The sequence below is a fragment of the Topomyia yanbarensis genome, chromosome 3 (genome assembly GCF_030247195.1).
Source record: "Topomyia yanbarensis strain Yona2022 chromosome 3, ASM3024719v1, whole genome shotgun sequence".
Lineage (NCBI taxonomy): Eukaryota > Metazoa > Arthropoda > Insecta > Diptera > Culicidae > Topomyia > Topomyia yanbarensis.
Window position 1 is genome coordinate 365,226,219 of NC_080672.1, and position 23,706 is coordinate 365,249,924.

At 36.5% G+C, this 23,706-nt stretch overlaps 2 protein-coding genes, 1 long non-coding RNA gene and 1 pseudogene across 7 annotated transcripts in view; 2 read left to right on the forward strand and 2 right to left on the reverse strand.

The window, feature by feature from the left end:
• Positions 1–23,706, forward strand: part of LOC131693017 (uncharacterized) — a 546,650-nt gene that overhangs the window by 67,328 nt on the left and 455,616 nt on the right. The gene's annotated exons all lie outside the window — the stretch shown is intronic.
• On the forward strand, positions 1,746–2,588 carry LOC131693022 (uncharacterized). Its single transcript, XM_058980485.1, has 2 exons — positions 1,746–1,995; positions 2,116–2,588. The coding sequence occupies exons 1-2, from the start codon at positions 1,819–1,821 to the stop codon at positions 2,296–2,298; spliced, it is 360 nt and encodes a 119-aa protein (XP_058836468.1). The 5' UTR covers positions 1,746–1,818; the 3' UTR covers positions 2,299–2,588.
• On the reverse strand, positions 20,230–21,651 carry LOC131692665 (DEAD-box helicase Dbp80-like; annotated as a pseudogene).
• Positions 21,862–23,557, reverse strand: LOC131693023 (uncharacterized). Its single transcript, XR_009306134.1, has 4 exons — positions 23,414–23,557; positions 22,726–23,335; positions 22,268–22,587; positions 21,862–22,188 (listed from the first exon to the last, which is right to left on the reverse strand). It is a non-coding gene; the product is annotated as an uncharacterized LOC131693023 (long non-coding RNA).

Consider the following 23,706-nt stretch of genomic DNA (forward strand, 5'->3'; position numbering starts at 1 on the left):
AATTGGCTCAAATTATATTGAGATTATAAGTGTTTTTTATGTATAAATTTCTGAGGGACTCGATGACATTAAAATTTTTACAATTAATAACTTTTTATTATAAACTGAAAAACTCGAATAGTTGGCAGCACTGCCCTTAAATACTAATATTTTGTTCTAGACTGCTTGAACAAATTCCCTAAAAAACATCTTGCGGTTTGATTCTAAAGTAAATAGAATCGGAGATACAATCAAAAGCAAAACAAAAGTTTTGACAATTTGTCGAAATGGGCCCAACGGGTTTGGCACAACAATTTGGATTTTTAGTTGCTAGTCCTATACGAAAAACTCCTTAAAAATTGGATCCGATCCGTGACAGTAGATTTCAAATTTGCATCTATTTTTGATCATCTTCGCGTGGAATAACCCTTATAGAATTTGCGTTTCGAATTCGTCTGAACAGAATGCGACACTAACTTAGCTAGCACCGGATAATGAATAAAGAGAGCCAAAGGATACAAATGGCAACAAGTATAAAAAATTGAAATATTTTGCTATGGGTTGTTTTAAAGCATTGCTTGAAGAGTTGATAAGTTTTCTCTAACAACACGGGAAAAATCGTTGCTCAGAAGAAGAAAAAATCCTGTTTGAATGAGCAAAACAACGTTACTTTAATTCATGTCACCTATTTGAAGACAAAATCCTTTAGTATTAGCTGCATTAACAAGGGAAATATTGCTGCTGTGAGGAGAAAGTCAGAAAACCGTATAAGTCCAGTTATATTTTGCACCACATGTGCTCATAGACTGAAATTCGCAAAGCTCCTTGCGGGTGGAACGCTCTATCCTTTGCATTTATAATCAAAGCTAAATTTTGAACGAGACGATTCTCCCCACGTTCGGTTTCAAATATTTGGCAACAAGGTTACGCCTGTCTGCTTGTCGATAGGATTATAGTCCAGTATGGGTGATATCTCGGAAAGAAATTTTAAAAGCATAGCAAGCTATTAAAAAGAAACTCAACGCCAGATGCTGACGGCTGATTAAAGAGGACGTAGTAGGCGAGCGCACATCAATGTCTGTGCGTGTATAATTTGGGATGGCAGGGAAATTTAGAACTTCACCATCATCACCGTCGTCCTATTCACTATCATTAACATAATATCCTCGATTTCTATTCAAACGAAACGCGAGATGTTTGTGTTTATTTTTGTTCGATTTTCAAGTCGAGCAGAATCATTTAAGATTATGGTGATGTGCTTTAATAGCGAAGAAGTTTGGTTGTTGGGTATGTTGATGGTCTGCTATATTTCTCAATAGTGGACCAAAATTTAGGAAAAAGACATCACGCAGAACTAGGGGTTTGCTCAGAAACATAAATAGTGTTTCCGTTGCTTGGAGCTAGCGTCAATTCGGCGCTAGCTTAGTGATGTCACTAAGTTAGTGTCGGATTCTGATGAGACGAAGTCGAAACGAAAATGGTGCTATTAGTGTGTAATGAATGGAATTGCTAGATAAAAGTGAACGTTTTAAATACGAGTATAAATTGACGCTTACGCATCTTTCAATTAGCTTTCAGTTTCGTAGTGGAAACAATTAGCTCGACTTTTAATTGTTTTTAAAATGGACAAAGCAGACTTCAAGTGTTCCGAACAAGTATCTACACTTATTCACTTCAACTCTTATCGAGGAACAAACTTCCCGTTCATTATCTCTCGCAGTAGCGTCGAAACGGTTCTCATTTTCCTTTATAATAAAAGCCAACTTCCGAAGACTGCAGTCAGTTTGCTGCAACACCGCCGCCAGTCTCACATTGTATCTCCAGAAGCGCATTCGGACAATGAGAACTCTGTTTGTCACTTCCATTCTCCTGCTCGCCTTCGGGGTCTTAATTTACGCAGAGACCACCCAATGGGGCCGCCGTGTGTTCCGTGACCGGTTGCTCAGTCGAGGCACCATCGCAAACAACTCGCTTCCGGTCCCGGTCAAAAGTGCCGTCTTTCAGTACTCGCCACCGGTAAGCATGTGTGTTGAGCACTCTAATTGATAACCCAACTGATGCTACAACTTATTTTACCACGTCTCTTCCGCCACCTCACCAACTTCCACCATTCATTGCGTGACGATTCCACTGCAGAGGCTAGGAGCTGGCCGGTCACCGAACGTGACCTACATTGTGGCACGGGATAATGTGAAAAATGGCCGCGGCGGTTTGGCGACCCTCGTTTCGGGAGGCGTTAATCGAACGCAGGCCACCATACGGCTGACCTCACGACCCTACGGGGGCTTCAACTTTACCGTGGAGGTGTACGGGAAGTGAGCTAGTTCAATAGCGCGAAATACGGTTCATAAACATTTATATAACATAAAAATGGGTTTTGGAACGATGCGGATGTTTCAACCAACAAGTGAAGAAACAATAAATTAACAACAATAAACCGAAAACAAACGGCATAAAAGGATGCTTTTCCGCTCTCGTTATTTCAGACTCACAACGATCCAAGTTTTTGGTTCACTCCATGGGAAAAATGGTCAAAATTTAAAATTTCTGCAAGTAACTAATATTTGAAATTTTACCAAAGTTAATAAAAATTTTAAATATCAAATTAACTATTAAATTATTTTTATTTGAAACCTATAAAACCTGTATAAATTTCATGTGCCCAAGATCATAGCCTACTATGCACTTTCCTATTCGTTCCCTGATCCGAGAAACCATTTTTTCCGTCGGCTTCCACCCTGCGTAACCAGTGAAAGAAGATAGCAGCTTCGGTTGTGCCCAAGTTTTTATTTTACCGTCAGTTAAACATGAGAAATGGCACTGAGGAAACGAAAAAAATATATAACAAAACCAAAGCGTTTTGTTCCTTCTTTTTGGGCTGCTAAAAGAAAAAAAAAACTCCGCGATGTTTTGGATTGGAGCTCGTTGGGTGATTTTATCAAAGCTGCAAAATGGGGCCGAGCACTGGCGGGGCATAAGAGTGAGAGTTCTTTATCTGGAAAATAAGCTGCGAAAGTGTATTGTCAGGAGACATGCCCGGGGTCGTGATTTATTGGTTGGGTTATTATTGTTAGATCTGCTGGATATGGCGAAAGATAGAAGCATTCTGGTGAAGATGTTAGGGAAGATTTCGATTTTCCTTAAATTGAATGGAACAAGATGAGATATACAAAAAGATAACGAAATGTCAGTAAATTTTAACGTCAAATTGAAGTGTAAATAGATTTTAAAATTTTATCGGTTAAACGACTAATCGAATATTGCTTCGATTATTCCAATACCAATTATCGCTTATTGGTATATTGTTTATTTGATTCTCGAAAATCGGATATTGTTTAATCGATAATCGAAAGTCGAATTTATAATAATTGATAAAACTATACCGATGATCGATAATCAAATATCGATTATTGGAATATCGATTATTCAATTACCAAATTCCGAATAATCGATTTGTTGAAAATCGATAATCGATTATAAGGAATAGAAAATCGGTAATCGAAAGCCGATAATCGAAAATAAACGATAATCCATAATCGATAAATCGATTAATCCAGTACATTGAAGTCAAAAATCTAATCAACGATAATCGAATACATATTAATAAATGATTTAATATCGATTAATGGGTATTCGATTAATACATTAATTTTATATTGGCTTATTGATTATTCGATTATTCAAGAATCGGATATTGATTATTCGAATATCGTTTAATCGATTGTTTGGATATCGCTTATTCGAGCATCGATGGGATCGTAATTCGAACATCGATAAATCGATTAAGTCGAAAAATAGATTGATCGATGATGTAAAATTTTAATGAATCGAAAATCGATTCATCGATATCAAATATGACATTCTATTTTCTCATCTCGATCAGTTTAGAAGCGCTATGCTTGTTAACAGTGTAGTATTTCAAGTTACGAAATTATTTTTACCTACCGTTTGCTGTTACAGCACCATCAAATCGATTTTCGATTTACGTTTTTCAATTTTTTACATTTTTTTCTATTTTCGATTTACGTTTTTACGACTTTTGTTTTTCGATTTACGTTTTTTGTTTTTCGATTTTCGATGTTCGATATTCGATATTCGATATTCGATATTCGTTATTCGTTATTCGATATTCGATATTCGATATTCGATATTCGATATTCGATATTCGATATTCGATATTCGCTATTCGATATTCGATATTCGATATTCGATATTCGATATTCGATATTCGATATTCGATATTCGATATTCGATATTCGATATTCGATATTCGATATTCGATATTCGATATTCGATATTCGATATTCGATATTCGATATTCGATATTCGATATTCGATATTCGATATTCGATATTCGATATTCGATATTCGATATTCGATATTCGATATTCGATATTCGATATTCGATATTCGATATTCGATATTCGATATTCGATATTCGATATTCGATATTCGATATTCGATATTCGATATTCGATATTCGATATTCGATATTCGATATTCGATATTCGATATTCGATATTCGATATTCGATATTCGATATTCGATATTCGATATTCGATATTCGATATTCGATATTCGATATTCGATATTCGATATTCGATATTCGATATTCGATATTCGATATTCGATATTCGATATTCGATATTCGATATTCGATATTCGATATTCGATATTCGATATTCGATATTCGATATTCGATATTCGATATTCGATATTCGATATTCGATTTTCGATGTTCGATATTCGATATTCGATATTCGATATTCGTTATTCGATATTCGATATTCGATATTCGATATTCGATATTCGATATTCGATATTCGCTATTCGATATTCGATATTCGATATTCGATATTCGATATTCGATATTCGATATTCGATATTCGATATTCGATATTCGATATTCGATATTCGATATTCGATATTCGATATTCGATATTCGATATTCGATATTCGATATTCGATATTCGATATTCGATATTCGATATTCGATATTCGATATTCGATATTCGATATTCGATATTCGATATTCGATATTCGATATTCGATATTCGATATTCGATATTCGATATTCGATATTCGATATTCGATATTCGATATTCGATATTCGATATTCGATATTCGATATTCGATATTCGATATTCGATATTCGATATTCGATATTCGATATTCGATATTCGATATTCGATATTCGATATTCGATATTCGATATTCGATATTCGATATTCGATATTCGATATTCGATATTCGATATTCGATATTCGATATTCGATATTCGATATTCGATATTCGATATTCGATATTCGATATTCGATATTCGATATTCGATATTCGATATTCGATATTCGATATTCGATATTCGATATTCGATATTCGATATTCGATATTCGATATTCGATATTCGATATTCGATATTCGATATTCGATATTCGATATTCGATATTCGATATTCGATATTCGATATTCGATATTCGATATTCGATATTCGATATTCGATATTCGATATTCGATATTCGATATTCGATATTCGATATTCGATATTCGATATTCGATATTCGATATTCGATATTCGATATTCGATATTCGATATTCGATATTCGATATTCGATATTCGATATTCGATATTCGATATTCGATATTCGATATTCGATATTCGATATTCGATATTCGATATTCGATATTCGATATTCGATATTCGATATTCGATATTCGATATTCGATATTCGATATTCGATATTCGATATTCGATATTCGATATTCGATATTCGATATTCGATATTCGATATTCGATATTCGATATTCGATATTCGATATTCGATATTCGATATTCGATATTCGATATTCGATATTCGATATTCGATATTCGATATTCGATATTCGATATTCGATATTCGATATTCGATATTCGATATTCGATATTCGATATTCGATATTCGATATTCGATATTCGATATTCGATATTCGATATTCGATATTCGATATTCGATATTCGATATTCGATATTCGATATTCGATATTCGATATTCGATATTCGATATTCGATATTCGATATTCGATATTCGATATTCGATATTCGATATTCGATATTCGATATTCGATATTCGATATTCGATATTCGATATTCGATATTCGATATTCGATATTCGATATTCGATATTCGATATTCGATATTCGATATTCGATATTCGATATTCGATATTCGATATTCGATATTCGATATTCGATATTCGATATTCGATATTCGATATTCGATATTCGATATTCGATATTCGATATTCGATATTCGATATTCGATATTCGATATTCGATATTCGATATTCGATATTCGATATTCGATATTCGATATTCGATATTCGATATTCGATATTCGATATTCGATATTCGATATTCGATATTCGATATTCGATATTCGATATTCGATATTCGATATTCGATATTCGATATTCGATATTCGATATTCGATATTCGATATTCGATATTCGATATTCGATATTCGATATTCGATATTCGATATTCGATATTCGATATTCGATATTCGATATTCGATATTCGATATTCGATATTCGATATTCGATATTCGATATTCGATATTCGATATTCGATATTCGATATTCGATATTCGATATTCGATATTCGATATTCGATATTCGATATTCGATATTCGATATTCGATATTCGATATTCGATATTCGATATTCGATATTCGATATTCGATATTCGATATTCGATATTCGATATTCGATATTCGATATTCGATATTCGATATTCGATATTCGATATTCGATATTCGATATTCGATATTCGATATTCGATATTCGATATTCGATATTCGATATTCGATATTCGATATTCGATATTCGATATTCGATATTCGATATTCGATATTCGATATTCGATATTCGATATTCGATATTCGATATTCGATATTCGATATTCGATATTCGATATTCGATATTCGATATTCGATATTCGATATTCGATATTCGATATTCGATATTCGATATTCGATATTCGATATTCGATATTCGATATTCGATATTCGATATTCGATATTCGATATTCGATATTCGATATTCGATATTCGATATTCGATATTCGATATTCGATATTCGATATTCGATATTCGATATTCGATATTCGATATTCGATATTCGATATTCGATATTCGATATTCGATATTCGATATTCGATATTCGATATTCGATATTCGATATTCGATATTCGATATTCGATATTCGATATTCGATATTCGATATTCGATATTCGATATTCGATATTCGATATTCGATATTCGATATTCGATATTCGATATTCGATATTCGATATTCGATATTCGATATTCGATATTCGATATTCGATATTCGATATTCGATATTCGATATTCGATATTCGATATTCGATATTCGATATTCGATATTCGATATTCGATATTCGATATTCGATATTCGAAATTCGAAATTCGAAATTCGAAATTCGATATTCGATATTCGATATTCGATATTCGATATTCGATATTCGATATTCGATATTCGATATTCGATATACGATTTTCGATATTCGATTTTCAATTTTCGATTTTCAATCGACTTTTTTACTAATGTTACTAATTTCATTCTTTTTATTTTTCTCTATTTCTATGCTCATTTTACCTTTACTCTTCTTTCTATGTTTACTTTTATTACTCTTCTTATCATTTTAGTTCTCTTTTTTACTAGCAAAAAGTAAATAAGTAAAATGGGTACTCTTGGTACCCATTTTATTTTTTCTGCTATTTTTGCACCTACTACTGTTTTCTTTTTACTTTATTTATTCTCCTTTCTATTCTATTTGTCAGCTCTTGCTCATTTTACCATTTTTGATGTCCTTTCTATTTACTTTGTTCAATATTTTTACTCTTCCTCTTTTTCCTGTTTTACCTTTTTATTGTTTTTATTTTTTTACTCTTTTCTTTGCTTTACATTTTTTGCTTATTTTGCTCATTTATCTCATTTTACTTGTTGTGCTGTTTCTTTCTCTTTTCTTCTTTCTATATTTTTCATCTTCTCTTTAATTATTTTTCCTATTTTCATTGTACTTAGTTTTTGCTCTGTTAAATCTTTTTAATCCTATAACTTTCGCTTCCCTTTTTATTTTTTTGCTCTTTTATTTTTATACTATTTATATTCGATTTTCTTTTTTTAATCACTTTACACTTTCCACTTTTTTACACGTTCTACCTTTACTAGTGCATTTACTCTTTTTACACATTTTACTCTAATAATATTTTTATTCTTTCTACCCTAGTCAGTTTTTTTGCTCTTTTTATTTTCCTTACTCTTTTCACTATTCTACCGTTTTTACTGATTTTCTATTACTTTAGTTTTTCTTTTTACACTGATCCCTCTTTTTACTCTTTTTACTTTTTCTATTCTTTCTATTTTCTACTTTAACATCTCTTATTATTCTTTTCAATTTTTTTACTATTTTGACTCTTTATTCATCTGCTTTTATAATTTTGTCTTTCTTTTTACTGCTTAAACTCTTTACTTTTTCTAATCGTATTACATTTTATACACAGTTTTCTATTTATTCTATTTGTTTTCTTAGCTTTATCACTACCTCTTCACGTTTCACTCTGTTTACTATTACAACTTCACTCTGTTTACTCTATTTGTTGTTTTTACTCCCTTTACTCTTTCTACTCTTTCACTTTTTTACTCTTTTAACTTTTTTTTATCTTTTACCTTTTTTACTATGTTTACTCGTTTAAATCTTTTTACACTGTCAATTTTTCCACGTGTTATACTATTTTCGTTCTTTCTACTTTTCAGCTTCTTTTTTTTCTTTTTGTACTATTTTCACTACTTTGGTATTTTCATTCTTTTTATTAACCTTCAGTTTTCAAATTTTGATTTACTTTCTTTTAACTAATTTTCCTTGCTTTACTCTTTTCTTTATTTTTAAAATCACTACTTTTACTTTCTTACTTTGTTTGCTTTTGTTACACGGTTTGTTTCAATTCTCATTTTACTAGTTGACTCTTAGTGACCATGTGATTTTTTGTTCTTCTGCATTTATTTAAGAATATCTTTCATACACTATAACACTTTTCACTCATTATACCACTTTTGCTGTTTTTTTTTTTCTATTTCCTTAGTTCAATAGTTTTAGTCATTCTAGTTTTACCAATTTTTTAACTTTTATTTTATTCTTTTACTCTTTATCGTAAATTTTTATCTTCTTATTTATTTATTTTTATTTGCTCAACTCTTATCACTTTGCTATTCCATTTTTGCTTTTTATCCTTTTCTTATACTTGTTTTCTATTTTTATTCTCTTTTCATTTTTACTTGTTAAATCATTTTACACCTTCCATAATTTTTTTTGTTATTTTTAATTCGTAGTCTTTTATCTTTATAGTGTTTATGCTCATTTCGCTCTGTTTACTTCTTCTCATTTTACTACTTTAACTGTTCTGCTCGTTCTACGCTTATTACTCCATTTACTCTTTTTACTCATTTATGCTTTTTACAACATTTACAATTTTTACTTTTTACTCTACTCAGTCTTTTTGCTCTTTTTATTCTCCTTACTCTTTTTACTGTTTTACCGTGTTCACTGTGTTTCTTTCACTCTAGTTACTCTTTGTTCTTTTTAATTTTACCTGCTATATTCCTACCATTTTCTACTCTTTCCCCTCTTTATACTCATTTCATTCTTTTCATTAATTTAACAATTCCACTCTTTTGCCTTTATAATCTTGTCATTCTTTTATACTAATTATACTCTTTATACTCGTATTATATTTTATACACATGCTCTTTTTGCTCTATTTATTTTATAAGCTATTAGAGGATTCTTTCTGTAAACTGTTTCCACATTTTCACTCAGTTTTCACTATTTATTCTTTTTACTCCTTTTACTCTCTCTACTCTTAAATTTTTTTAGCATTTTTTAATCTTTTATGCTTTCTTACTATTTTATCTGTTATTTTTTTTACTTGAATTGAATTAAGATAAAAAAATGTAATGTCTTTTAATTGGAAAGATTCTTTGTACTTCTTTTTATTATTTGTTCTCTTTGTAGCAAGCCATGACACTCCACCATCCTCAATTGTTTCGAAACTTTGCAGTTGTTTTTTGATTTATGCTTTTCCTAGTTTTGCAGACCGTTTCAACCCAAAGTCTCCTGTCGCTAAGATAGTGTCGCATTCTGAGCTTGAGCTTGTGCGACCACCCATGGCTGCTACTCCGTTATCGATCGGGACTAGCTGAAGTTGCACAGGGAATCAGTAGATAATTATGCTTGGAATTAGCGAAACGTCTTTCAATGTGCAACTCCTGGTAATTCTAAAGTGTTTCTGATCAATACCGGCGCCGGCCAGGCCCGAACGTAGATCGCGGATGGAAAGGGAAGGAATTGTTAGTCCGATACTTGCTTTTGCTAGAGGCCGTATATACTACTGCGCACTCCACGAGTATCACGGGAGGAGGATATTTTTGTTAGTAGAGTATAGAAGTTGGATATACTTCTTCTTTACCGACGCCAGAGAGGTGATTCCACTACCTGGACTAGATATCGATCCACCGATATCATGGACCGGGGACCAACGGCTTTACTTCCCTTCCGAAGGAAGACGTGACCACAGATTTTTTCACCTCAGAAAAATCTCAACGACCTCGGCTGGAATTGAACCCAGGCCAACTGGAATGAGTTGCGGGCACGCTTACCACTCAACCACCGGCGCCGTCGCTAAGTTAGTGTCGCATTCTGATGAGACGAAGTCGAAACGCAAATTTTATAACTAATCGATTCTACATAAAACTTCAGTTAGCTTGCTAGTGAATGAACGAGCAATGCTTCGAAATTGAATACTCGTCGCTGTACTTTCACGCCAAGGAAAGGGATTCAAAGTTTTGAATTACTTTTGAAAAATTCTTAACTTCCTGGTCAAGAATGATACTTCTATACTGCGAGCCGTTTTTACACACAATATCATTTGAATTCGGTCATTCTAGAAACAAATCTTTGAAGAAACCCTTCGAGGGTGCATGTAAAAGGATGTAAGACAGGTTAGTCGGCATCGCTAGATCGGCTCACGTCTCGACAAGTTTCGATATTAACAACAGTTGTGAGTAGATCAGTTACGTAGCAAAGGTCATTCAATGAGCCAGCAACAGGAACAATAGCGAACGAATAACACGAACTAGAAGAAGCAAGGGATATTATTTTATAGAGAAATTTCATCTTTGGTGATCACTGCACCAGAGTGGCTGGGAACTAAATGGCTCACGAAAACGGTCATTGGTATCGGGAGTAATTCTGTCGCCGGGAAACTCTCAGCACCAGCTAGTAGATAATTAGGAACGATAATCGCTTTCAAAGATGGTTGTAAAAAAATGTAAGTTCGGCATCTCTGAATCGGTTCGCATATTTGTAGCTGACCTGAGCAGATCAGTTATGCCACGAAAATTGGACAGTAACATAACATAACAGGCATTGTCTCAATTTGTCGAGCCAAGTCGACATAAGACAGCCCTCCAGGACTCGAAAAAACGTTTTCAACGTTAGAGGGCTTCTATAAAACTCTTATACAAGGAACAAAAAAACCAAAACCCCTCCTTTGAGAATTAAAATAGGTTTTTGTAATCACTATCTCATGATAAAGATTAACTTTCAATTACATGGCTCTATAATCACCAGTGAATGTCCACTACAACAAGTATCAATGTTTTACTTTTCATCTCCTACTGCTACGAACGAAATCGAGTCGATGCATGCGCTGACCTCAAAAGGATCCTAAAGACCATGCGATAAAGTACCGGACTCGTACCGTTTGACGAACAGCATGATACGCGCTTGTTTTAAGCCCCATTCGGGAGGAAGCACAGGTCTCTCTCTCTCTCTCCCTCATATGACGTTCCGTTCCGATGAGGATAATAATAATAATGATACTGAATATGTGCAGCTTGAAGTGATGGTCCACACCCGACCCCGCCCCGAATGGGTCGTTTCGAACGGACAGAAAGGCCATCGGGTACTGCTTCGGAACACACGCAGACACTCTGAATGGGACAAACGGGCGACATACTTACTCCGGGATGCTGCTAGAATTAATTTTAGTGATTGCAATTTAATCAGACCTATTCTATAGAATTATGTGCGCTTCCGTTCGCCGTGTCACGTACTTTCCAAATGGGGATGGAATATTATAAATATAATGCAATCGGCGCTTAATTTGCATTATGTTTAATGAACCTCGGGCTTGACATGAGTCTCTTGTACATTTTCGCAACTGATTTGATATAAAGAAGCAAGGATGCGAGGTCGTGAGAATAAATGGCAATTTTACAACAGCGACATGCCAAACGACAATTGCCGATCGTTAACAAACCACTGACTGGGAAAAGGGGAAATCTGCTGCAGCAACACATCAAAATGGTTGTAAATGAAAACGATTTTTATTAATATTTTCATGCCTGTCTGTCAGATGCATTGAACTCTGTTCCTTTGTTTGAATTTAACCCGCTGGTTATTGGATCCATCAAAGTGACGTGAAAAAATCCGGAATTTCATTGCATCAATCGTAATAACCCCGTCAAGTGTTTTACCCGGCAAACGATGCCCGGTAAAGTAGTTATTATCATTTCCCGGTTCGCCGCATCATGATGGATGAAATTTTCATTTTGCTGCATTCTCGAAAAATATTGCAGCAATCACGACACAACGGCGGGCGGTGGTGGTTTTCTCTCTCCTCCAGATGCCGAATACCGTTTTTGAACTCCCAACTAATGTCGGCATTCAGCGCTCAGTCAGTCAGTCAGCCAAAGAAGCAAGGATCAGAGAATGCCAGAGTTTTTTAAGTTGTTTTTCGGTGCAGGCTACCAGCCAGTCACAACACGAACCATCGCAATCACATTTATCCAATTCAATTTTATCGTATTTCGGCCAGAGTGCGGTTTGAAAAATGGAGAAATCATGTTTGTGCTTTGGGGATGGTGCAAGGGTTGTTACACTCCGGACAAGGAAAAGCACGAAATTCAGTTATTCTTTTAGAGCAGCAACTTAACTCGCAATCGAATTCTTCGGTGCTCTTGCTTCTTGCTGAAGCAAAAGTTGTAAAAAATAAAGGGTGAAATTCAAAATGAATTAATTCTGTCGAACGAGTAACATTATTTGCGAAAAAAATATAGGGCGTCTCCTTCAAATTATTTCCTAGTAAGGAGACGTAGGCTATAAGCAAATTAAAATGAAGCTCAAAAACGGCTTGACCGTTGTTAATTTCTGAAGAAAAATTGTTCTATCGTTTCGATTATGGAGGGTCTTGTTTCAATATTTCTGAGATTTTAAACTTATACTAAACAACATAACTAGATTTAATCTGGTGATAAGTCAGTGCCAGATTCTAATGAGACACAGTGGCAACGCACAACAAATTTACTACCATAGGGAAAAAACCCGAGTTCAACAAACTATTGAGGACGACGTGAAAATGCCTTCCCGAGCAAATTTTCATGGGTTCAAACACCATATAACCCTATAAAGATACCATGAATATAGTCCGCGCCAAATTTTACGACCATCAAAACACCATGAAATGCTTTTAAAAACCCATAAATACATCAGAATATGATTTTTAAATGGGATATTCCGGCCCATGGTGATGGTGTTACACTATCAAAACACTATGCAGTGGGAGTAAATTTGGACCATGAGCATGGGGCATGGGTTTTGCGTTTGCTCGGGTTACCTATCTCGAATATAGCCTTCATTATGAGCATGAGCATGAGCATGATGACCGGACAATTCGTGGTTGCTACTCCGTGACTGACCATAATAATCGAAATTGCACAAAGAATCAACGAATGGGGCCTGGGGGTAGCTATCCATCCTCAATGTGCACGTTTCGAGAATTCTAAACTTTGAAAAGTCAATAACGGCGCCGGCCACGTCCTTACGGTCATCGAGGAAGGAAAGGAATGTTAGTGTGACAACCGTTGTTATGGAGACCGTGTATACCTCTGCATCTCCACGCTTGTCACGGGAAGGGGTTTTTGTTAGTGGGATATGGTAAAGCGTTACATAAATCTGGATTCACCTTGATAAGTGATGCGATCTATGCCACTCTCCGAGGTGTTATCATGTGTTTATTGTTCTGGACAGCCGGCTGCCGAGAATTTATGATAGATATATCGTTTGTTGTATTAATTCGGAGATTGTAAAAATGCAACTCAAACTTCGGAAAGCCGACTGTCGGGAGTGTTAGTTATATTTAATTGAATCTAATATTTTTCAAACGACATGTGAACAATTTAGTTATTGCCTGCAATACAAAGTACAGCGATTAACTTTTCTGCCCCGAAGAAGCGTGAATCCTGAGCGATATAACTTTTTGCAAGTACCCAAGCTAAATCTTCGTGAAGAGGAAAGAGCAGTCTGTCCGATACTCGCTATTTCTAGGACCAAGAACATCTCCGCAGAACCACGAGAATAGCGAAAAAGTAATTGCTGGTAGTATAGTGGAAATATCAAGATATTTGTAGACAATAAAATCTATACATTATACAGAATACGCGTAATTAATTTTTCGAACTTTTTCCGAGGAGAGAAATCCGCAACTTATATACAGTCAGCTATAGGGAGTGTTGCTCTTTTATTAAACCGAAAATCCTTCAGCAAGTTCATCGATATAGTATTAAGTCAATCGCGTTGAATGTTTTACTGAAGCAAAGTCTGAAAACTTCTATATGTATATTGCAGTCATTGAAATAAAATAAATAACCCGAAATGCATAATGTAATAACTCTAGGGAATGCTATGTTTGATTCTAAACAGTTACAGCAAACCGCGACTATGTTTACGATTTAGATTAGTCAACATGAACGAGAGCCAGCATTAGAAAATGATTATTATGTAATCCAGAAGACGACCTTTTTTTCAATTAGACGAATTTAAGAATTATCCTTCCGCGCTCGATTCGTTTTACATAATAAATTATTAGGAGTAGCATGAATAGTGGAGACAGTCAACAATAGGACACAAGAAACAATGAGAGACGACCGTTCTAACATACATCGCACCACTCGATGCACAATCTGCTAATCAGATCCATCGTTCTCCAACCCAGACCGGAAAACCAGAGAAGAAAAGCTGATTTCGGTTCTAGACCAGAATCGCTCTAGGTTCGCTCCAATATTTGCTAAATCCATACAAATGTGACAACTCCAAGCGAGCCCAATGCGACCCAATCCCAAAACCGAAATCAGTAAAAGAAAGGAACACAATGCTACTCAGGTCCCACCGAAAATTATCTCCAGAATTATTCCTTTAAATAAACTTTCTGATACAGAACTTCATTACAAGAATACAAAATATTATTGCTCATCTCAAAACAAACCACCATTTTGTCGAGTTACCGCTATGTGAGAAACATGTACGTGAGTGCGAACGAAACAACCAAAACGCTTTCACACTCCCACTGGTGCAAGCTATAGGTCAGGTCACTATTGTATTCATAAACACGCACTTGATTACTTGAAATAGTCCTACGCTGAGAAACCAAATATGTGGTCTGAAAATATTCAATCCCTGTATCATTCATTCTTCCATAATTTTATGCATCTTCTCGAATATACTTCGAGTATGCATTCAATAAGTAGATAAACCGAATACATATCTAGAGAAAACCCAGAATAGGACGCGAGTAACAACGAGAGACTCTCCCTGGTGTCCCTCTCCTCTGTTCATTACTCGGTCGTCTGAACACTTACTACTCTACTCTTTGCATAACATCCCAGTAAAAACCGTCGACTTTCGATATGTACTGGAAAACTAGTGCAAAGCGTTATAGTGACGTCGTAATGATCGAAAGAGAAAGTAAACAAAGAGACTCTCAATGTCACTCACGCCCCACTCCAAACCCCCTCCAGATATGCTCAATGCATAAAACTTGCTGCAGAAGAGACAAGAGGCTGGCAGAAATATATGCTGCCGAGGACTAAATAAAATTGCCAGTGTATATGGAATATAGAGCCTCCCTTTTGCTAAGCCTCCCATTCACGCGATGAAAACGACACCGCCAAAAAACCTCAATATTGCTTCCTCACATACCTATCAAAAAACTAATACCCCGACCAGCACACCACGCAAATTGATGAGCATCAAACGTAAATGTGACCTAGCCGTTGAATCAAGAAAAAGTACAGAAAGAAAAGCCACTACTCGCACGCAGATTCACTTCAGTAAGCTTTCTCGATTCTACATGCTTATTTCTACATCCATTAACACGCACATAAGCGTGGTCCGCTATAGAGTACTTGACAATCTGTAACTGTTTTAGTGTGTTAAACGGTTTGTTTTCCTCCACCTGTCATAGATGGAGGAAAACAAATCGAAAATAACTTTTCGGTCGGATTATTTTCATGATGGAATATGACCAACCGGAATTGTACGTCCCCCGAATAAGTTTTACAGCGACACAGAGCATTTCAACACTATTATAAATATAAACGAAACCTTGGTTCAGGGGGATGGATGTGGGTCGGGATTTCATTCGCGTGATGTCTCGGCTCATGTCCAATCACTACACGCTGGACGCACATCTCCGGCGTATTGGGCTCGTGGATAGCGGTATCTGCGCTTGTGGCAACGGTTATCACGAAATCGAACATGTTGTCTGGGCATGCGCCGAGTACTGTTCTGCCAGATCTCAACTTTTCGATTCCCTTCGGGCCCGAGGAAGATCACCCAATGTCCCGGTTCGAGATGTACTAGCAAGCCGCGATATTCTCTACATGTCCCTTATATACACGTTCCTCAAAACCATCAATATCCAAATTTAAATGCCCCTATCTTTTCTCTTATCATTCCCAGAAGTGCCCTCTTCTGCCTACCGTACCCCAACGATGGTTTGATACGACTCCAAGACGAGACAAAACATCTGTCGAATGAACCAACAACACGAGATCTACAGTACAACATCACACACGCAGCGCGGTGTGTTCCCGATCCGTATCTGAGCCGTACTACGAAATCGTCTGGAGGAACCCCTGCCGGCTCGAGGAAAACCGCCCGGCGTCCCAATACTTGATACATCCGTTCGAATCTGTAATCCTGGCCGTTGATTCCTGATGACGGAAACTGAAAGTTTATATCCCCCCCCCTCCGTTCAGCCTTGTCCACCCTCTCTCCCATGTCTCTGATACACAGATGTATGACTTCACCCCTTCTCCCTTTGAATATCTTCCCAAAACTTAAGTGCTTAGTTTTAGTTGATCAATATTTAATCTCGTTAAGAAATGCCCAACAGTACCACTACTTTAAAATAGCCCTAATTAATTCCCCTTAATCTTGAACCACTCTTTCTAGTTATTTCTAGTTAATAAGCTGGTAAAATGTTCCACTTAGTTAATAATTAATTTCTCCTACAATCTCCCTTCTAAAAATCATAAAGTGAATTACTATAAAAAGAACACACAAAATGACCCGTCCCCCAAATCTTACGAATATTATATTATACCCTCTTTTATATGTATAAGTTAGCTGTAAAGTTTTTTTTTAGTTTCATTATATAAAACAAAATAATATTGAAATGTGTAACCCCCTAGTTTTAAGAAATTCAAAATGTAAAACAATGAAAAAAATGGCACCTTTAAGCTAACGCATACGTGCCTTATCAAATAAACAAATTGAAAAAAAAACACTATTATAAATACTTTAAATGTTTAAATTGGCTGACAGTTTTATATATGATAGCTGATCGTTTGTATAGAACTCTTAACAAAAAATGTCGGATGAAGTGCTATTGACACGACTCGAATTCATTCGACAACGACACAGCACATCAACGGAACCTCAAAATCAGTTACATGGAGTTCCTACGGATAACACACCAATGGCACGAATTTTGACGTACGGAACATGTGAATACACACACTAGAAATGCACTCTACGAATTCTGACGGAACAAGGAGGTTTACGTTCTGCTCCTCCATTGGAAGCCAACGTGTCATGTTAATTGCACCTATGCCTGGAAAATAAAACGCTTTGCCATTAGGATCTTTACTGATACAGTTAACCTCACTTTTCTTGACAGTTCACTTGTACTGTTTACATGGACTTAGAAAATTTTGTGGACGACTAGATTCGCTCGAAGGAAATCGTAAAGAATTTTTCGAAGTCCATGTAAACAGTACAAGCGAACTGTCAAAAATGAACACTCAGTTCATTTGTGACGTCAGCGTAAAGTATTCAATTGAGTTCGACAAGATAACGACAAGAATGAACTCATGATCAGGGATGCCAGGTCATATTTCTCGAAATCTGTGCGCAGTCTATATAAGAATCTATGCAAATCTGTGTTGTGCGAACTTTTTCAGTCTTTTCTCGAAGCAAAAATTGAATATTCTGTGCTAGTCTGTGCCGTACAATAGAAAACTGTTCAAATCTGTGCATTGAAACAGAAAACTGTGGAAATCTGTGCAGTTTTAAAAATCTGTGCAGAACATTGAAAATCTGTGAAACACAGGTTAATCAGTGTACCTGGCATCCCTGGTCTTGATAAATGCAGTTCATGTTTGACAATTCTTGAGCGTTTTTTCAAAACGTCATATCTGCAATGAGTTACTCTCTTTGTTTACTTTCTCTTCTGTTAATAATTCGGTCACTTTAACATTTATCCCTCAGCTCTTTGCATAATATGCTAGTTAAAACCACCGTCTTTCGATCTGTACTGTAAAATAAGTGAAAAGTGTTATAGTGACGCCGTAAAAATCGAAAGAGAAAGTATAAACAGAGAGTAACTCATTGCAGATATGACGTTTTGAAAAAACGCTCAAGAATTCTCGGCAGCCCGTTTACTTCGTTAAGCTTAGTATGCACCTCTTGCGAAATGAGGTCGCGAAATATTTTTCCTTCTTCCGTGCGGAATTTTGACATTTGCTCGCGAAAACTAGTCTGTGTGTTTGCTGTTAGATGTCGCTTTTGATAACTGGAAAACGACATCAGCTGTTGTTTGTTTATTTCTTTTTTATATTTCTGTTGTCATTTAAATGTTTTAAATGATGTATTTTATTAATTCATCACGGATGTGTATGAAATCGGTAACAATTGTAAACCTATTTGCCATTCATGAAGCTCTCAGGGAAGTGACGTACTCAGCGTGAATCATATTTCGAGAATGATTAATCATAATGCTTATTTGTGACGGTTCCGGATGTCTCGGGGAAGTTCAGTCTGACCAATTTAGACAGCACAATTCCTGCAATCGGAAATTTAAATCATTGGCTGGCCAATTTCTATCTAAATTGGCTGCTTCTACCGGTTCTAGAAGACCCAGGGAAATGATCGAAATTCGCTCAAACCAAATCTATTGTAATTGTCCGAATCGTAAGTCTAAATCGGCGTTTGACCGTTAAGAAGCAAATCTGATTGCCTTGGCCGCCTTTACCGCTTTCACAAGTCTCGGGGAAACTACCTTTCGAAACACGTTTCGGAATCCGGAAATATAACGCAAATATAACAACCGACTCCGACTCAACCGGTTTCAGGTCGAACCAAACCCTAGGCTTTAAACTACGTTAAAAATCGATTATGATAACAATGGCTACTACTAAAGGTTCCGGAAGTCTCAGGGAATGCTACCAATAATCAGTACGGATACAAACCTATTTTTGGTATAACAATTGTGAGAATCGTAATTGAAATTTATTGCCATAAGTAATTCGTGGTAATTCTTATTGCATGAAACACTAAGGAATTGCGCATATTGCTACTACTTGTATTACTACCGCCAGAAGCATAATTGTCCCATGTGTATAGGGATTCCCATAGAACATGGGACAGTTTTGCTTCTAGCGGCAGAATACCTCACACAAAAAATGCTGTTCAAGTCTGATATTACACCGAAAGTTAGACGAATTAACTGAATTCTAATTTGATGGTCAAATTGACCCTGTATGTAAATTATGGAAAAGATGTTATAAGCCTTTTACAATCAGTCATAATCCAATAATACGTTATAATCCATTTAAAACGAGTGTATTGCTAGTTAGGCACTTTTCAATCAGTTAGGTCTTTTCATAATCAGTTCGGTCATAAAAATCAATTAGGCCCTTTCATAAATTGTTGTAAAATCGCTATCAAAATTCTTCATAATCAAATGTTGCGTTATGTACGTGCTCGGGTAGATATTTGTTAATGGAAAACATGAAATTTCAATTTGTTACATTTTGTGGTTAGGCCCTTTTCAAATGTTTGGATAGAACTGGGTAGAGATTGTAATTGTAATTGTAAATTTATTAGCTTGCGATACCCTGTTGGTTACATTTGTAAATTAAAAAAATATAAAATTATAAATTCAGAATCAAAACAAGTATGACCAGTAGCTGGTCGAAAACACTTTACGGTGCGATCTTTTCAATTTCGTCCGAGTTCTCCGCGTCTAGCAACTGAATCTTTTTCCGGAAGTGTTTTTTGATTGATCTGCAAATCATCATGTTTCGATCACTGCCCACTAGGTTGATGGTGATTCCGTTCTGTTAAAGAAGTGGGAAGAAATACAATCTATAGGATCACAAGAATGAGTCACACTTACCGAATCTACCGGTGCGTCTAATTCGATGTAGATACGTTTCGCAATCGGCTCGTCCCTGCTAATCCATCGGCAGGTCGAAGTTGACGACAATGGTCACCTGTTCGACGTCGATACCTAAGACGAAAGAATCTCTCCGTAACCTGGTGCTGTAGCCAGAATCAAGTGGTGGAACTTACCCCTGGACAAAACGTTCGTTCCAACCGTTGCTCCACCGTTAGATTACCGGACAGTACCGCTACCGAGTGACCATCCTGGGACATCCTGCAGGTCAACCAACCGGCCGTTTTTCGTACCTGTTTCGATCGATTAACAGTTCTGAAAATAAGTTTACTTGGACGTTTACAACTGTCCTATACATCATATGACAGAAAATGATCGCTTGTCCGACGGTAATCACACAATTTCTCGTCCTGGTTGCGGAACTTGACGTAGTACTGTTTGATGTTATCGAGTGATTCTTGCTCCCGCGCCTGCCGAATGACGATCGGATTGGGTACGATGTACTCGGCAAACTCCATTACCTCGCGCTCGTACGTGGCCAAGAAGAACACCGACCATAACACCCGCCTCGTCCAGTACAAATAGGAAAAACTAGGTCGTACGTCCTGAACTTTATACCCCAGTCAATTAGCTTGCCGGGTGTTCCGATGATGATATGATTAGTCAGCTTCGCCCCTTTGACGGTCTCCTCACCGCGAACGGCGTAAGGAAGTTTGATTTCCGGACAAAACTTTGCCATTTTGGCAGCTACTTCCCCCTTCTGAATTGCCAGCTCATACGTGGGGGAAAGGCAAATCACCTGCAGATAGTTTTTTAACTGATGGACTCAACTGTGCATTGCCAGCACAAAGGCAGCGGTTTTTCCTGTTCCCGACTGACTCTGGGCGATTATATTCCGTGGCGGACCGGCCAACAGAGCCATCTCCTGAATCTTGGAAGGGCGTTGAAACCCATCGCATAAACTCCCTGAAGTAATCCCGGCTTCACGTGCAAAACTTCGAAAGTTTTAACCAACCAACCGGCGATTCGCTGCACCTTCAGATCCAGCTTTAATTCTACTAGACCTTAGTGAACATCTTTCATTAGCAAACTTGCATCCGCCGGGCTAAAAGATTAGTCACGGATAATTTTAAAGCTGATACTAAATATTTCGGGAGAAAATTTAGAATAGGACGTAAGCAACAATGAGATTCTCTTTGGGGTCTTTCTCTTCTGTTTATTACTCGGTCGTTTCAATATTTAGTACTCAACTCTTTGCCTAATATTTTAGTAAAAACCATCGGCTATGTACTGGAAAATTAGTGCAGTGTTATAGTGACGTCATAATCGAAAGAGAAAGTAAACAAAGAGAGGCTGTCAATGTTCCTTATGTCCTAATCAAAATTTTCTGCAGATTTCGACTTACTTGAATGCCTCTGCATCTTCCGCGGAGGAAGGTGTTTCTCCATTTTCTCTTGCAGCTTTTCTTCAGGAGCTGCTAGAGTCAGAATTTCTGTAGCTACCGAACTCCAAACATCAGGTGCAGCTTTGGTTCTACTGCCGGTGGACTAGGTTTTTCCGCATTCTCTTTCTCTGGACTGCCAGCCGCCGGCTCTGAATCCTTATCCTTGATGATATGTACTCAGTTCGCTAACCTATTTGTATTGAAAAGAAAAATTCAAATCCCATCCCAATGATCGCTTCAAAAATAGGTTATAACAAAAAAACACTTACCGAGTGCAGAAATTTCTTGATCCGTCGTCTTTTTGACCCAGTTATCGGCAGCGCTTGCCATCGTTTCGATCGGGTATTAAAATTCAATAGCAAGGTACAAAGTATGGGAAATCGTCCTGAATCAGCACGGGTACTGTCCCTCGGGTGGTTTATTCCTTGCAATTCGCTGAAATTTTGACCAGAGCGACCTTGCGGAAAAAACGATGCCTTCTTTTGCCTGCTCACTTCCCTGCATCTTGATGTTGTGTTTTCTGTTGGCCCATTATCACTGCGTTCTCTTGCTGGGTGATTACCATGATATTATGTTGTTGGTGTTCGATCTGAAAAAAATCATAATAAAAAAATATCCGTAAATGAGTGAACTCGAGCTTTTTAAAGAAGAATAGGGTATTACATTACAATGTACTAAACACGGTACTGATCCTTTCGAAATAAAAAAGGTAATAAAAATGTCTCACCTTGCCGCACCAACTGAATAAAAAAGTCCTGCACACCGCATGGTACAGTATAGTATGCTGCTGCTACTGTGTTTGAATGTGCTGTTGCTATCTTTTTTGCAGTTGGTAAATCTACATTTGGGTTGGATCTATTGCACTAATTGCGGTTGCTGACCAGGTTGTACCGTCGGTTGAACGTTATTGCTACCGACCTTTAGGATGATGGTCATGGTCTGGAAGAAATCTTAATTTTCTGATGTTGTGGTTGAAGGTGGTTCTGCTGCTGAGCTTGCTGTGAAATGTTGGCGATAAGCACTCGAATAGTGATTGCTTGCTGCTGCTGGAATGGAATCACGAGCACTGTGTAGGCAGTGATATTTTCAAAAATAGTGGCAGACATGTTTTAAGGCAGAATGTGCCGATGAAATGTTTTCCGATGTGTCCATCATTCGTAAACTCCTGTTGTTCGTTTGAGCAGTAATTGCTATGTGGTCCTTTTTTGAGGGGCTGTTGCTGGATTTGGAGTAGTTGGTACTGCTGCGGTTGTATCGATTTAATGTTGGTTGGCTGATTGCCAGATCCAGGATGTTGAGACAAGATTAGTTGAGCTGATTTGCTTTGTTTGGGTGTGCTGCAAATAATATTAATTATTTAAATTTAATTGTTTAAAACTAGAAACAATCACTTCCAGTAATATTTTTAAACTTACCATTCAAATTCGAAATATTGAATTTCTAAACCACGAAATTTTGACAGGTTGCGATGAAAAAAATTGCCAATCTTGTGTTTTCTTATATTTTTTCATTGCAACCTGTCAAAATTTCGCGAGCCTCCGTGCGAAATAATACCGCTGACCATTATTTCGCAAGGAAAAAGTTTGCCTTGGTGACAGCGCATAGAAAGCAGCGCTGTCTCGCGGAACTATTATGAAACTTATCGTTTGTCGATCCGTGTCTCAGCTAACTTCATTTTTCGTTATCGTTTTCGCGAGAGCTGCGTACC